General features: G+C 49.3%; 1 protein-coding gene across 1 annotated transcript; it reads left to right on the forward strand.

Annotated features, from left to right (window-relative positions):
• Nucleotides 1-8,290: 8,290 nt before the first annotated feature.
• On the forward strand, nt 8,291-11,783 carry SLAMF9 (SLAM family member 9). Its single transcript, XM_061401941.1, is given in 5 exon segments — nt 8,291-8,712; nt 9,415-9,443; nt 9,445-9,754; nt 10,747-11,022; nt 11,407-11,783. Coding segments are annotated over 5 exon segments (873 nt in total). The 5' UTR covers nt 8,291-8,660; the 3' UTR covers nt 11,613-11,783.
• The last annotated feature ends 3,441 nt before the right edge of the window (nt 11,784-15,224 follow it).

Consider the following 15,224-nt stretch of genomic DNA (forward strand, 5'->3'; position numbering starts at 1 on the left):
GGAAGAAATGTCAGGGCAGTGCAACTGAAACTGATCTATTTGATCAGAACCCCTTCAATGACATATATTTCTTGCCTTCCCCCACCCCTGGGGGCTCTTTCTGTGTTGCTTCGTCCTGTTTTGCTTTCCCTTGCAGTACTTTATCCCTTGACGTTGTTGTGTATTCGTGTGCTGTGCACTGCCTATCTCCCTGCAGCCCACCCGGAACTGGGATGTGAACTCCATGTTTCCTGCTCACTGCTGTGGTGCACATATAGTGCCTGGTACTTTGTTGGAAATTCCTAAATATTTGTAGGATGAGTGGCTGATTTTATATATCAGTTGATGACTGTCCTGATAAGATGAGGCAGCCTCCCAGATTCTGATCATCCCTGGCACATCGATGAACTGGCGGTCTGCAGAGCCGGCCCCTGATCAGTGCTGAATTTGCTGAGAAGAGTATCACTCATTCTGTGCAGAGCTGCCTGGGCATCCAGCTGGCATCGCTCAGGGCATCCCCCTCTGTTCCCCTCGGGGTCTCTTTGAGCGCCTCCAGTCTCAAATACAAGTTAACAACAACAAATGAATACAAATACAAATTAATAATGACACCAGCAATACTAACATTCACTGAGGGTTTTCTGTGTTGGGACATCACAGACAGAGTTCTGTTACATCCAAAATTAGTTTCATCAGGTAAAGTCCTGCCCCCAAGGCTCTAGGAGACCTGAGTTTCAGCCTCAATCATGTGGCCTTGCAGAAGTTCCTCCACCACTCATTCTGTTTGTTTTTTAAATAAGAGGTTGGACAAGATTAGTAGATTGTGAACTTTTTTCTTTCCTGTTTTCAAGCAAGTTCTGCATCAGCACGCCCACATGTCAGGGACTAAATGTAGGTGGACGTCTTGGGTTGAAGCTCTGGCCTGGGCCTGCTTTCCTTTTCAGTCCTGGACACAGGGCTTCCCAATTCCCAGGGAGACTTCCGGGAGGACAGGTCCCAAGCCCCCAGAGTTGTCTCATGTTCTAGGCAGCCCAGCCCCAGAGAGCAGCATTTCATGGCTCTACTCAGGGGGAAAGAAACCTTTTGTAATTGGAGACAAAGGCAGCTCTGGCTGGGGAACTTCCTCTCTGTTTCAGTGAAACAGAAGAGCAGGCAGCGTGGGGCATTCTCAGACTGTAGCACACAGCGGAATCCCCTGAGGACCTGAAAGGGCAGGTGGGTTTGCAGCCATCACTCCCTCCCGACCCCACCCTGAGTCCCTGGATCTGGAGTGGGGGCCCGAGGCATCCACATTGTAAACAGCCCTCTGCATGATTCTGCTGCAGAAGATGCAAAACCTACACGTTGAGAATGATAAGCATGAGGGGAAGCAGAACATATGGCAGGGAGTCGATTTTAAGAAAGGCAGACGCATGGTGCTGAAAAGGCAAGTTGAGGGAAGGGTGTGTGTACATAGGAACCACTCAGGGATTTGGAGTTCAAGGGACTCAGCCCAGCATGCTGCGTCTCTCTGTACATGATGCGCAGGAAGGGGTATGGAAAACACCAAGCTGGGCTGAACCTGCCGGCAGCAATGCCCTCTGTGTCCTCAGACCAGGGGCTGATTTACGCTGCTGGGGAAAAGTCTATTCACGTGTCTTATGCTAGAAACTTCCTCTGTAGTATTCTCTTCAATAGACACAGACCCTGGCCCAGTACGAAGAGGCTGCAGTTCTTCACAATTCCCAAGTCCACCTTCTCAACACTTAACCTTTAGTCATAACTGCAACGCACATTCTTTGAGCTCTTGCTGTGTGCCCATCTGTGCTAAGGGCTTTCCAGGCATCATCTCACCTCATTTTCACAACTGCCCCACAAAGAGATGTTGTGTGGATCCCATTCTGCAGATGAAGTTTTCAGCACAAGCAGCTTGGTTCCAGATGTGTTCTCATTTCGCCCTGCCCACCCCACTACCTTCCCCTAGAACTTCAGGGACACGTGGTGACCAGAAAAGCCAAGGGTGGCCTTGAGCTCTTAAAGGTTAGCTATTTGACTATGATTCTTTTTTTAAAGTTTTGCTCCTGTTTTAGAGTAATCACATAATTTACCCTACAAACCAGGATACTTTCTAAGAGTGAAAAGGGACACGATTAATAATTAGCCCAGGACAGCAGACTTAAACTCGGGCTGTCCCAAGAAGCCTGGACACAGAGTCACAGCATCTGTTTCAAACTTTGTCCTGCCCTTGACACAGACACTTCAGCCTTCAGTTTCAGCAGAGAACTTAGCCTCTGTCAACCAGGAACTGGTGCTGGTCAAGGGCATTTACCTCTGCGGAGACTGACCCTTATGCTGCTACAGCTGCTGAACTTCGACACTCCCCGAAGGGAGTTCACAGTGGGGAACGAGGCACTCTGTGCTCCAGGGAAACTGGTGGACCAGGCCTTTAGACAGATGTTTTCAGGAACTGATTTCATGCATCTCCTTATAGGTAGGAAAGCACTAAATCCCTTCATGATGACATCAGCTCCTCGTGACTAGCAGAAAACCTTTTGTAAAATGAGTGCTTGATTGCACTGAACTCCCCCTTCACCAAAATCCTGTATATTGACCTTCCCCCAATACCTCTTTGGAGGGTTTCTCAGAGCAATCTGAGGTGCTGTTTCCCGGGCTACAGCCCTCATGGGTGCGTGCTAAGTTGCTTCAGTTGTGCGACTCTTTTCAACCCTATGGACTGTAAACTGCCAGGCTCCTCTGTCCATGGGATTCTCCAGGCAAGAATACTGGGTTGCTGTGCCCTCCTCCAGGGGATCTCTCTGACCCAGGGATTGAACCTGCTTCTCATGTCTCCTGCATTGGCAGGCAGGCTCTTTACGACTGGTGCCACCTGGGAAGCCCTCAGCACTCATTTTGCCCCAAGTAAAACTTAACTCTCAACTTTCACGTGATGCATCTTTTTTAGTTGACACCTTCACTTTACAGAGAAAATTGAAACTGCCAGACAGGACTCCCCTTCACTCCTTGCCACAGACAAATCTGCCTGCGTCTCTGATCATCTTTTCTTGTGTAAAGAAGGACCATTTTGCAGTCTAAGGCTGGTTCTTTTTTCTGGGTCCTGAATCCCAGTTCCCTGGGATTCTGATATTCTGATATTCTGGGGACGATGGGGGCAGCCTAGCTCCACTGACCATCTCCTTTCTTTTCTGCAGCTCCACTCCCCACTTTCTTCTCTTCTCAGCATTTAAATATGTTCATATCTCCCCCATTAAAAAAAAAAAAAAGTCAATAGCATAAACACCAAGGTCCTACTGTACAGCACAGGAAACACTCAATATCCTTGGTGAACCATAATGGAAAAGAATATGAAAAAGAATGCATGTATAGGTATAACTGAATCACTTTGCTGTACAGCAGAAAATAACACAACACTGCAAGTCAACGACAGCAATAAAGTTTCCCTCTACCCCCTTTTCTCTTCACCTCTAGCCTTTATTTCTCCTGCCTGTCAAAGTAAGCTTTTTGAGAGAGTATGATTTCCAAGCTCTTGAGCAGGTCTCTGAAGCTCTAAGGTGAGCTGTCTCCAGGGTGCCTCCGGAGCCCCCTCTCTGCTCTTCGCCACCTCCTCCTTGGCCCCACCTGGTCAGGACGCTCAGTGTACTCTGCTCTCTCCCACCCCAGGGATCCTGCCCAGGCTGGTCCCTCACAAGGGACACGCCTTTCTCCTCTGCGTCACAATGGCTCCTCTGGCTGCCCTTCAACAATTTTCGGACTGTTGTAGTTCTCTCCAGCCACCTTCAATTGAATAATCACTCTTTTAACCCTGACATTTAAAACCATCACTGACTCAATGGACGTGAGTCTGAGCAAACTCTGGGAGACAGTGAAGGACAGGGAAGCCTGGAGTGCTGCAGTTCATGGGGTCGCAAAGAGTCAGACATGACTTAGTGACTGTACAGCAACAACAACAAATTTTAAAAGGTAAATATTGTATCAAGCATACAGGCAGCTCCCTTGATGGAATGGAAGACACATGTAGGTCTCAATGTGCTTTGCTGTGAGAGGAAATTTACCCATACAGCTAATTACCCACACAGCCATTACCCACACAGCTAATGGCTCTGCTGTGTGGGTCCTAGTCTTTCCAGATCTGATGAGAAGCTAAGACAAAGCCTGACCAAAGGTTTGACCCTTTATTATCTCCCCATCCTTTCATCAGAGCAGGACCAGCTTTTCACCAGCCCATGGTTTCCCAAGGCTGTTACATCAAGAGAATTGGAATGGGAGGCTTATATCTCATTAACTTATTTCCTCTAAAGACCCAGGCAGAGGAGACAGTGGATCTAAGTTTGAATGGCTCAACTACTTTATCATATATAATAGTACAACAACCTAGGTTCAACCAAAACGGGACCTTTGGCAAGAACTTGGGTGGAGGTAGTCTTTCTGGGAGACCATCCAGGAAGCCAATATGAAAGAATGAGGAGCATGAGATGGAGAAGGGAGAAAAGCCCATAAAAGTTGTGTTTGTGGTTGGTTATTGCTGTGGGCTGAAAAACCCTGAAGAACAAGCCTCAGGATTATCCCTGGGCAGGGAATAAAGAAAGGGCAGGGAGGAAGGGCAGGGAGGCTGGGGCATTTATCCGTCAACTCAGTGTTCCACTGACTCCAGGGGTTACCTCTGGGGTCTGTGCACTCCCCTGCACTTCTTGGCTGCATTGCACCTCGGCTGATGCAATTCCACTGCTGCAGAGAAAACCCTGAAACAGAAAAGCAAAGGTACAAACTTCAGGGTGGAGGTCACAGTCCTGGAACTGTCCACCGCTGTGCTGCAGAAATCAGCTGGGTCAAAGACTGCGGTAAGGGGATCCTCTGTGTTAGCTGGAACTCTCCCTGCCGTGGTTCACTGAGGTGTCCCTGGGACAGGAATGGAGAGATGAAAGGCAACATGGGGGACCTCCCTCTGTGAAATTTACAACCAGAATGAAGGAGAACCTGAGTCATCACTCTCGGAATCTCCCTCATCTATGGAGAGAGGGAGCTCAGAAAGAGGTTTCCTTTTTTTCTATTTTATTATTATTATTGGCTGCACCACATGGCTGGTGGGATCTTAGATCCCCAACCAGGGATGGAACCTCTGCCCTCTGCATTGGAAGTGCAGAGTCCTAATTACTGGACTGCCGGGGAGTGCCAGAAAGAGATTTCTTTAGAAAGAACTTTTCATTGTCATTCCCCGTCTCATGGGCTTCTCAGCAGTAAAGAATCCACCTGCCAGTTTAGGAGCTGCAGGAGACACGGGTTTGATCCCTGGGTGGGAAATATTCTCTGGTGGAGGAAATGGCAACTCACTCCAGTGTTCTTGCTGGGATAATCCCATGGACAGAGGAACCTGGTGGCTTACTGTCCATGGGTTGCAAAGAATCAGACACAACTGAGTGGCTGAGCACACACACATCCCACCTTATCCCCCAAAGGATAAACGATGTTATGTCTGACCAGCAGCCAAAGGAGGGGTCTTCAGGGAAAGGACACTGTGAGCTTTGACATGCTTGCCTGCAGGTGAGAGTCCAAGGGGACCGGAGTGTCAATCAGGCTTTGGAGAATTAAAACCAACTGTGGAGTAAGATGGGACTCCCATGAGGCAGCCAGGAAGGTGGTGCTATGCTATAGATCTCAGAATCTGTCAAAGCTAGGAATGTTTTGGTGGGCAACTGAGGACCACCCGTGAGACACAGCCTGCTGCTTGGTTGGCCTGAGTGCCATACAATAGGGACAGTTGAAGGGGCGACGGGTGGAGATGAGATGTACAACCAGATGTCCAGGGGCTGAGGAAAGACTTTCAAAGGATGACTCAGAATAGAGACGCATCCTTCCTGGGTCAAGAATAGAGAGAAGGAACCAGCAGAAACGTGTAAAAACCCACAAAACTGATCCTCAATGGAGTCCTTCTTAACCATCTGCCAGACTCACAGAGCGCAAAGACACTCAGCTGGGTGAGAACGATTCCACCCTCTCCCCTCCCTGCCCACCCTCCTGGAGATGGGGAACATGAATTGGGGTGGGGGCAAGTTGAAGAAAGCAGAGGGAGAGTGAAGCTGAGCAGAGAGCAGGGCTTCTCCCACTCTCCTGTGTAAGCTTTTAGCCTGAAACAGACATAAGCCAGGGCAAGGCGAGACTGCTCAATTCTGTGTAAGTTTAGAATTTTGTATATTACATGGGAAAGAAGTTCTCATTTCTGAACTGAGAGCAGAAAACCAAAGCCGAGGTTCTCATCTGTCACAGGGGAAGATCACCCCACTAAGTAAGATTGAAGAGGCAGTGAGAGATGGAAATGGAGCCGCATTTGGGTCGCAATCCATGAGCCAGAATGAAAAATCAGACTTCCGGGGCACTGAAAATCATACTTGGAGAAGGGCTTTCTCCACACTGAACTTGGAGGGCTTAGTGAGGGTGGGTTGGGGGCGGGAGGAAGTGATGGAAATTATTTCTCTCTGCTCAATAAGTATAATGTACCATTTATGGAGACAGGTGTTTAATCAATCTGCCCATAGTCACCTTTTGTCTGATCAGCATATTCACTGCAGTGGCCCTGAAGGTGCCCCTGAATCTCTTTTGAAGACAGAACTCGTCTTCAGCTTCAAGGGGTGCAGTCAGCTGGCAGCCGCCAGCTGCAGCACGTGCAGGACCCACGAGAGACCCATGCACTTCCTGGGCAGCCCCAGCCAATGGCCGTGCATGGTGAGAATGTGGGAGCTCCACGCCAGGGCTCGCTGCTGAGTTAGTGAGACTGTCTGCTCAGCATCACGGTCCCAGGCTCTCCTTGCTCATTTCTGCTCCCTTCCACTTTTATCTTTTATGTTCCCCTCACCCTCCCTCGCCCACACAGATTAAACCTCTTTTACTCCTAACTCCATCATCTGCTTCTCAGAGAACCTAACCTATGCTCATCTTTTCAACTGAATTTTTTTCTTCTTTGCTTTAATACTATTTTTATTTTTTTATTTTATTTTTTCCCCTTTTTATTTATTTATTTATTATTATTATTATTTTTTACTTTACAATATTGTATTGGTTTTGCCATACATCAACATGCATCTGCCACGGGTGTACACGTGTTCCCCATCCTGAACCCCCCTCCCCCCTCCCTCCCCATACCATCCCTCTGGGTCATCCCAGTGCACCAGCCCCAAGCTTCCTGTATCCTGCATCGAACCTATTTTTAAGTGAGATTATGTTAAAAAAGTTTTCATACTCAGACTGAGACCTGATCTACATTTTCAAAAAACCCCAACCCCCAAGATTTGATAATTATATAAATTGAACTTTAAGAACTGTCTACTTCATTCTTGTCTTCCCTTAGCATATCTTACTCATCCTTGAGGTCTTAGCTTAAATATCATTTCTCCTAGAAAGCTTTTCCCCAACCCTCCTGACTTCAGCTTTGGTAAATCCCTCTGTCACAGGTCCCCCCAGTTTCCCTTTGGTAAGACTCATCAAACTTGCGGTTACTTGGCTGTGGTCAGTTGTTGGCCTCTGCTATCCATAAAGCCATGATCTAAAATTCTTGGTCACAGCTAATCACCCAGCACTTAGGACAGTGCCTGGGCCAAGGAAGCTACTCAATAAATACCTAACTGAGTGTCAAATCTGATCATCTAAAGTATGGGATATTGGCACATATCTGCCTCTAATTGTGCCCTTCATCTTAAGGGCATCACTCTTGCTCCTGATTACAGCAAGACTCATAGAATTGAGTACTAGAAGAAACTTAAAGATTATCCCATCTGAGCACCCATGGATGCCAGACATGCTGTAGAATATTCAACAATCCAAGATTGTCCAATCTTAGTTTGAATACGAAGGACAGAAAGTACTTTCAAAGGCTACCCATTGTGTCCTGGACAGCTCTGATTGTCAGATTTCCTAGAGCTTAGTTCATTTCATATTCTCACAGAATGATTTAATATTTTTTGATAATATTGACAACATAGATAGGCTTTCTGGTCTAAACTGAGTGTTAGTCACTCAGTCGTGTTTGACCCTTTGCAACCCCATGGAACTTGGGGTTGGGGGAAGAAGTCAAAATTTCTCTTCCTATGAATAGTCTCTCAAATGGGAACCTAGCTAATTTGAAATAGAAAAACTTCCTTCATTCATACATGCCAAAAATATCAGTTGGGTGCTAAATGTGTCTAGCATGGGAACCAGCATCAGTAGGACATAGAGAGATGTCCCAAAATATGGAGTCTGCCTGGGGAGATAAAGATGTTTATAAGATCAAATGATCACAGCAACATAGGAACTGCCAAGGGAGATCTGAGGCAGAGTATCCTGAGAGCCAAATTACAGGGTGGATAGAAAGTGTTTGAAGAGCTTGGGGGAGGTGGTAGTCTGGGAAGCCTGGGAATACAGGGGGCAGGCATCTAGGAAGGGTTCATTTAGGAAGTGAGATTTCAGTTGAGTACTATGGACAGGAAACATGAGGCAGTGGGTAAACCACCTTGCCAATCAGGCTGGAGAGATGTCTTCCCAAGATGGACAGGGAGGGGCTTGGTGAGATGGGGAAGTTAGAGGACAGCTAGCTGGGGGAACCACTTCCCTCTCCCCAGGACTGTGAGTCTGCCTCCAGCAGCATCTTGTCAGCTTGTCTTCCTTAGAGCCTCCAGGACTGACCAGGTCACACTCCCAGGACACAGGCTACTGGCATGGGAGCACTTCTGTGGCTGCTCCTCCTCGTGCTGTCCCAGGAAGGTGAGACAGACTGCCAGCTTCAGAACAGGAGTATCTCATTTCCTCTCTGTGCTCCTGTTCTGCTGGGCCTTGGGCTAGCAAGTCGCTGCCTTTGGGACTGAGTCCTTCAGCTCCTCTGGAGTACAGAGGACTAGGGTGTGACTTTAGTGCAGTAAAAAGAGATAAGGATACCTGTGGATACAGAAGGGGAGCAACCCCAAGGACAGCAAATGGAGAAGAGAGAACTTGGAGGGTGAGGTACAGATGGAAACCAAACCCTGGTAGGTGCTCGAGTCAGGTGCAGCGAAGAGCTAGAGCCAAAAGAGGCAGTTGGAGGATGAGATTGATTGTGAGTCACAGAAACTACTCAACTGAGACTGAGACCATGCCCCACCGCCAGTCTCAGCAGCCCAGAGACACCACTTGCGTTGTTTCCATCTTTCTGAAGTTTTATTTATTTATTTACTTACTTGGCTGTATGGGGTCTTAGTTGCAGCACATGGGATCTTCATTGCGAGTCATGCAGATCTTTTGTCGAGGTGCACGAATTATCTCTCGTTGTGGCGTATGGGCTCCGTAGTTGTGGTGCTCAGGCTTAGTTATTCCCCAGCATGTGGGATCTCAGTTCCCTGACCAGGGATTGAACCTGCATCCCCCGCATTGCAAGGCAGATCCTTAAGCGCTGGACCACCAAGGAGGTCCTAATCTTTTCTTTCTTTATCTGCAGCTGAAGGGTACTCTGGAGATGGTGTGGATCCTGAGGAAGTGGTTGGGATCCTTCACGAGTCCATCAGCCTGCCCCTGGAAATGCCATTTGATGAGGAGGTTGAGAACATCATCTGGTCCTCCCACAAAAGGCTTGCCACTGTGGTGCCAGAGAAAGAGGGACATCCGGCTACCATCATGGTGACTGACCCTCGCTATGACGGCCGAGTAAGCTTCCTGGAGCCCACCTACTCCCTCCACATCCAAAATCTGAGCTGGGAGGACTCAGGATCTTACCAAGCTCAAGTCAACCTGAGAACGTCCCAGGTGTCCACCATGCAGCAGTACAATCTGCGCGTCTATCGTGAGTTTATTGGGAACCATAGCGCTGCCTTTTCTGACTCTCCTGAGATTCCTACACAAAGGCCCAAGGGTCTTAGGACTCGGGGTTTCGGCTTGAGGGCCTGGGACTGGAAAGCATTCTGTCTCCAGTGTGTCTGACCTCACCTGCAGGTAAAGTGACCTGGAGTAGCAAGGGCCTGGGCTGTGAGCAGTGTCTGTGGATTGTTGTGAAAGGAGTCAGGGGCTTTCCCTACAGACCTCTTAGGAAGCCTTTCTGTTCCTACGAGATTTTGCGTCCTGGGCATGAATGCCACCTCCATATATATATGTATTTTTTTTTATTGGCTGTATTGGGTCTTCATGGCGGTGAGCAGGAGCTTCTCCTGTTGCCGAACAGGGGCTCTAAAACACGGGCTCAGGAGCTGTGGTGCCCTGGCTTAGTTGCCACGTGTCATGTGGGATCTTACTTCCCCAATCAGGGATCAAACTCAAGTCCCCGGCACTGGAAGGTGGATTCTTAACCACTGGACCACCAGGGAAGTCCTGCCACCTCCATTCCTAAGCCTTTTATCCTCGTCTTTGATTTGAGGGCTACTAATCAGGGTCTCCTGTCTACCTGAACCCAAATTTCCTCTTAATGCTTGTGACATTGACTGATATTCTACCTTGAATCGTGCATACACTAATTAAATTATAAGTGCCCTCAGGAGGGTGATAATATTTTCTAGGATCAAAGAGGCAGGAGAGTTTGAAGGAAAGTGGGGTGCAAAGGTAAGAGAGAGAAGGCAAGGCGTAAAGCAGAGGTAGAAGATGCCAACAGCAGCTCCGTCATCTTGGCAGCTGCCCTGGGAACCACAGGTTGGATGGTGGCTGGGTGCTGTTAGTTTGGCTCCTTCCTCGTTTAGGTGAAGCAGGTCTCAGTGGGCAGCATCAGTACCCCAGTGTCGAAGAATTTAGGAAAACAGAGCCAGTCCCTGATTACTTAGAGGGCCTTTGTGTTTCTCCTTCATCTAGAACGCCTGTCACAGCCTCACATGACAGTGAAGTTTGAGATCCCTGGGGAAGAAGGTGCCTGTAATATATCCCTGATATGCTCTGTAGAGAATGCGGGCCTGGACGTGACCTACACCTGGATATCCTGGGAAGATGGCGCTGACACAGCCCATGAAGGCGCCATCCTCAGAGCATTCTGGAGGCCTGGGGACAAGGCTGTCTCTTACACCTGCAGGGCCAGCAACCCTGTCAGCAACATCACTTCCCGTCCCATCCAAGCTGGGTCCTTCTGTGCAGGTACCAGGGTCCCAGAGACAGTCCCCGAGTCACTGCAGGGTCTCAGGGTGACCACACCCTTCTCCTCAGGAGAGAACGTGGAGTCTAGAACCTAACCCCTCCCGTACAGACTTGACCCCTGGATTGGGGAGGGGCTTCCCTTTTCCTTGTGCTCACAGCTTGGAAGCTGGGAAGGTCCCTTCTAGTCCCTTCTAGGTTGAGATTACTCCCCAGATCACAACCTCCGAGATTCTGTGAAAAGAATATACATCCCTGAGATACTTGCCAAGGAATCAGCTGACAGTGAACCTGAGACCTCCTCGGTGGAATTTGGGGTGGGTGTCTTCCCCTAAATCCAGACCTTCCCTCTGGTAAGCCCCTCTCTCCTTGCCTTCTCTGCCCCAGATCCTGGCTACCCTTTGGAGAAGGCCTCCACTTCCTTCTGTCTTCTGGCCAAGGGACTGCTCATCCTCTTGCTTTTTGGAACTCTGGCCGTGGGCTTCTGGTTCATCCGAGTCCAGACAAGAGGCAAAGTGCTGAGAATGAAGAAACTCAAGAGAGACAGAATGAGACTGAGAAGGAAGGGGCGGCCTGGCCCCAGCCTGAGCTGATGGCCCCTGGGGGCCCCTGTCCTGAGCATTGCTTCTTCTCAGCCCCAGCGGAAACTTCCTCCTCCCCAGGCTCATCTATTCCCAGGGGATCAAAGGGCGGGCATCTCAAGGGCCATGCTCCCAGAGGGAAGATTGTCTGGCAATAAAGTCAAACCGGGTGACTCCACTCTGGAGGAGCTGTGTAGTCTTTCACTGGGTAACTCTGGCAAAACCTGCTTTCTTGCCTTTCCTTCCCTTCTAGGTGACCCCCTCCATGCCACCTGCTTTCCACAACTGCCTTTGGAGAAGAAAGTGAGTCTAAAAGACCTCCTCACAATGCGGTGTTGGTACGTTATTATTCACGCCTAACCCATTCCCCACCAACACACATAACATTTACACTTCAATAAGAAGAGTGAGAGATTCCTTTTAATCTAAATGAAGCTGTGACTCCTGAATGGGAAATTTCAGGCACCAAGAACTCTGCATGAATGTGGTATTATTCCTATTATTCCTACCAATTCTTCTGCTTTCATACCCTCCTTACACCCTGGCCAATGAGTTCACTAAGCGACTCACCCACCCGATGTTAATCTACCGACTGTCCTGCACAGGGAGCTATGAAGCACCCCAGTGCAATCCTACTCTGGGTCTCAGTTGAGCCTGGTGACCTTTCCATCATCTCCCTGATGCCAGTTGCTCTGGGCCTCTGGTGCCTGCCCCATAGAGATGGCAACTCAGTTGGATTAATAGCGTAGGTCTGGATACTTCCCTGGTGATCCAGTGGCTAAGACTCCATGTTCCCAGTGCAGGCACCCAGGTTGGATCCCTGGTCAGGGAACTTAGATCCCATGTGCTGCAACTAAGAGTTTGCAAGCTGCAACTAGAGAGGTGGCATCCTTCAATGAAGATCAAAGATCTCGTGTGCGGCAGCTAAGACCTGGTGCAACCAAATAATTCAATAAAGTAAAAATAAATATTTCTAAAAAACAGCAGAGGTTGAGACTCTTGACCCCTGTTTGTATTTGGGATTAGAGTCCTGTCTATCCCTTACCCATAGATTTCCATGTCTCACACCTTCTCTCTGGACTGTTGTCCTGGGCTGCTGCCCCCTACACATATATTACCCTCCCCTCCTCCTGTTCTCCTGGCAAAGACCTTTAATTTTATGTTCTTGCTCTTTCCCAAGCCCAGTGATCAATATGAATTCCTCACCCTCTGCTTAAGTCTTGGTCATCCTCCCCAAATCAGATCTTGTGAATGCTACTTAATGTAGCTGCCGTGGCAGGGTGCAGAGTTGGGGGTGAAATGCGGACGGGACTGAAAGCCACTCATGCCACAGGACGTGCTGAGGGAGTGAGTGACCTGGAGGAGGGTGGTGTGGGATACTGTAGTGTCACAGTCTTCGTAGACCGGGACCTGGGGACTGGAGTCAACGAGAAGAAGGATGCAGGATCCCAAGTCTTGAGTGAAACAAGGGTCCTTTATTTGCAGAAATGCATGCTTATATATCTTCAGTAAAATGATTACTCAGCCATTAAAAAGAATGAAATTCCACCAATTGCAAAAAATGAATAGTCCTAAAAGGTCACTGAAGAGTCACTGAAGGGAGTCACTGAAGGGGATCCAAGCAGGTGCTCTTTCCCATGATCTCAGTCCTGAGAACTGCATGCAGCTCTGCTCGTTCCCGTTTCCCAGGAACTGATAAGGAATAGAGAGTCCTTGAGAAACGGCACACAAAGGAAGAAAACAACATATTGGATCCCTTAAAGTTGAGCGTCCCCTGACACTGTATGGAGAGCCCTGGGTGGGATCCCAGGAGATCTGGGCTGTGCTCTGCCACTGGCCTCTGGCTTGGGACACGTGGTCCAGCAGATGTCCACAGAGGCGCCGTCCCTTTCGACTAGAAACACGCCCTTTGAAGACAGCAGGCACAGGTACAGCTGACTGGTGCTCCAAGGCTAAGGGAACGCCTTGGCTCCGACAGGGGCGGGATGGGCTGGTAACCCCAGCGAATTTTAGAGGAGGGACTGAGGGGTAAAGACAGGGCTGTGTGGCAGAAGCCACGCCAGACACCTCTCTGCATTTCTCTTTCCCCTCTCAGTGAGGAGAAGGATACTGACCTCCAAAGTGTGTCCCAAGAAAAAGAACACTGAGACTGTGGAGGGGCAGATGGACTCACGTGGGACTGTAGGGACCAAGGATGTCTTTGGGGAAACAAGACACAGGGGACTTCCCTGGTGGTTTGATGGCTAAGGCTCCATGCTCCCAAGGCAGGGGGCCTGGACTCCATCCCTGGTCGGGGAAGTAGATCCTACATGCCTCAACAGTGCACATGGACCAGGCACTGGGACGCCCCAAGAGGAAGCCTCCAGCAAGGGGCATGGAGGAAACCAAGAGCCAGGGCTTCCAGGGACGGAAGGAAGCAGAGCCAGGAGGCAAGCGGGGGCTTCCTGTCTCGATTATTGGGTGGGAGATGGAGCCCTGTAGGGCTTGGGGAGGAGGTGGTGAGGTTGGGAAAAGAAAAAGAAAAAAGGGAAGTTTAGTTTCTAAGTCCACTCCCCAAAGAGTTCCTAAGACTAGCAAAGGATCCACTCTATTCCCTGAGGGTCTGACTCATTGTCCCGCTGGAAGGCAGTCCCTGGCCCGAGGCTGGTTCTCTGTGCCTCGCTTTGGGCTGAGTAGTTCCACCTCCAAAAAGGCATGAAGATCTAGGACCAAACCTGCAGCTCCCAACTCCTCTAATTTCTTTAAAGCTTTCTGGAAACTGAGTGGAAAAGGCCACTGGCCATCTTGCATACATGGGGGCAGGTCTTTTCTTGTGAATTTCAGAGTCTGGCACAGGAGATCAATAAGGGAAGGAATGGTCTCTGTACAGTCAGCTGATGGCCCTCCCTAAAATACAAGGGAGCACCTCTCACACCCAGTCTGAACGGAGAAAGGCTGAGGTCCCCAACCAGCCCAGAGCACCTGGATGTGGAACATTCAGACTTTGAAGAAGGTGGAATACAAGCTCAGAAAGACTCGGGCCTCTTCCTCTACAGAAAACCGGGATAATAATCAGCTGGTAACACTTTGCTTTTTGCAAAGTTTGCTCTGTTGAATGGAGAAGGCAATGGCACCCCACTCCAGTACTCTTGCCTGGAAAATCCCATGGACGAAAGAGCCTGGTAGGCTGCAGTCCATGGGGTCGCACAGAGTCGGACACAACTGAGCGACTTCACTTTCACTTTTCACTTTCATGCATTGGAGAAGGAAATGGCAACCCACTCCAGTGTTCTTGCCTGGAGAATCCCAGGGACGCGGGAGCCTGATGGGCTGCCGTCTATGGGGTCGCACAGAGTCGGACACGACTGATGCGACTTAGCAGCAGCAGCAGCAGCTCTGTTGAAACAGGTGAAAAGCAAACTGAGGGGAGGAGGATAACACTTAAGCGCCGAAGTGTCAGGCACTGGGCTTGCACTGGAGAGGCGGAAAAGATACTCTCTGCCCTTGGAACTCTTTGTGGGGTGTGTTAGATGTAATTACAGTGAGGTGTGACAAGGGCTTCGGGTGAAGGTGAGGATGTGGTGAGAGTTCAGTGATGATGTCCTGGAGGGAAGAGGTAACAGAACTTTGACCTGTGACTACCAG

The sequence above is a fragment of the Bos javanicus genome, chromosome 3, assembly GCF_032452875.1.
Source record: "Bos javanicus breed banteng chromosome 3, ARS-OSU_banteng_1.0, whole genome shotgun sequence".
NCBI lineage: Eukaryota > Metazoa > Chordata > Mammalia > Artiodactyla > Bovidae > Bos > Bos javanicus.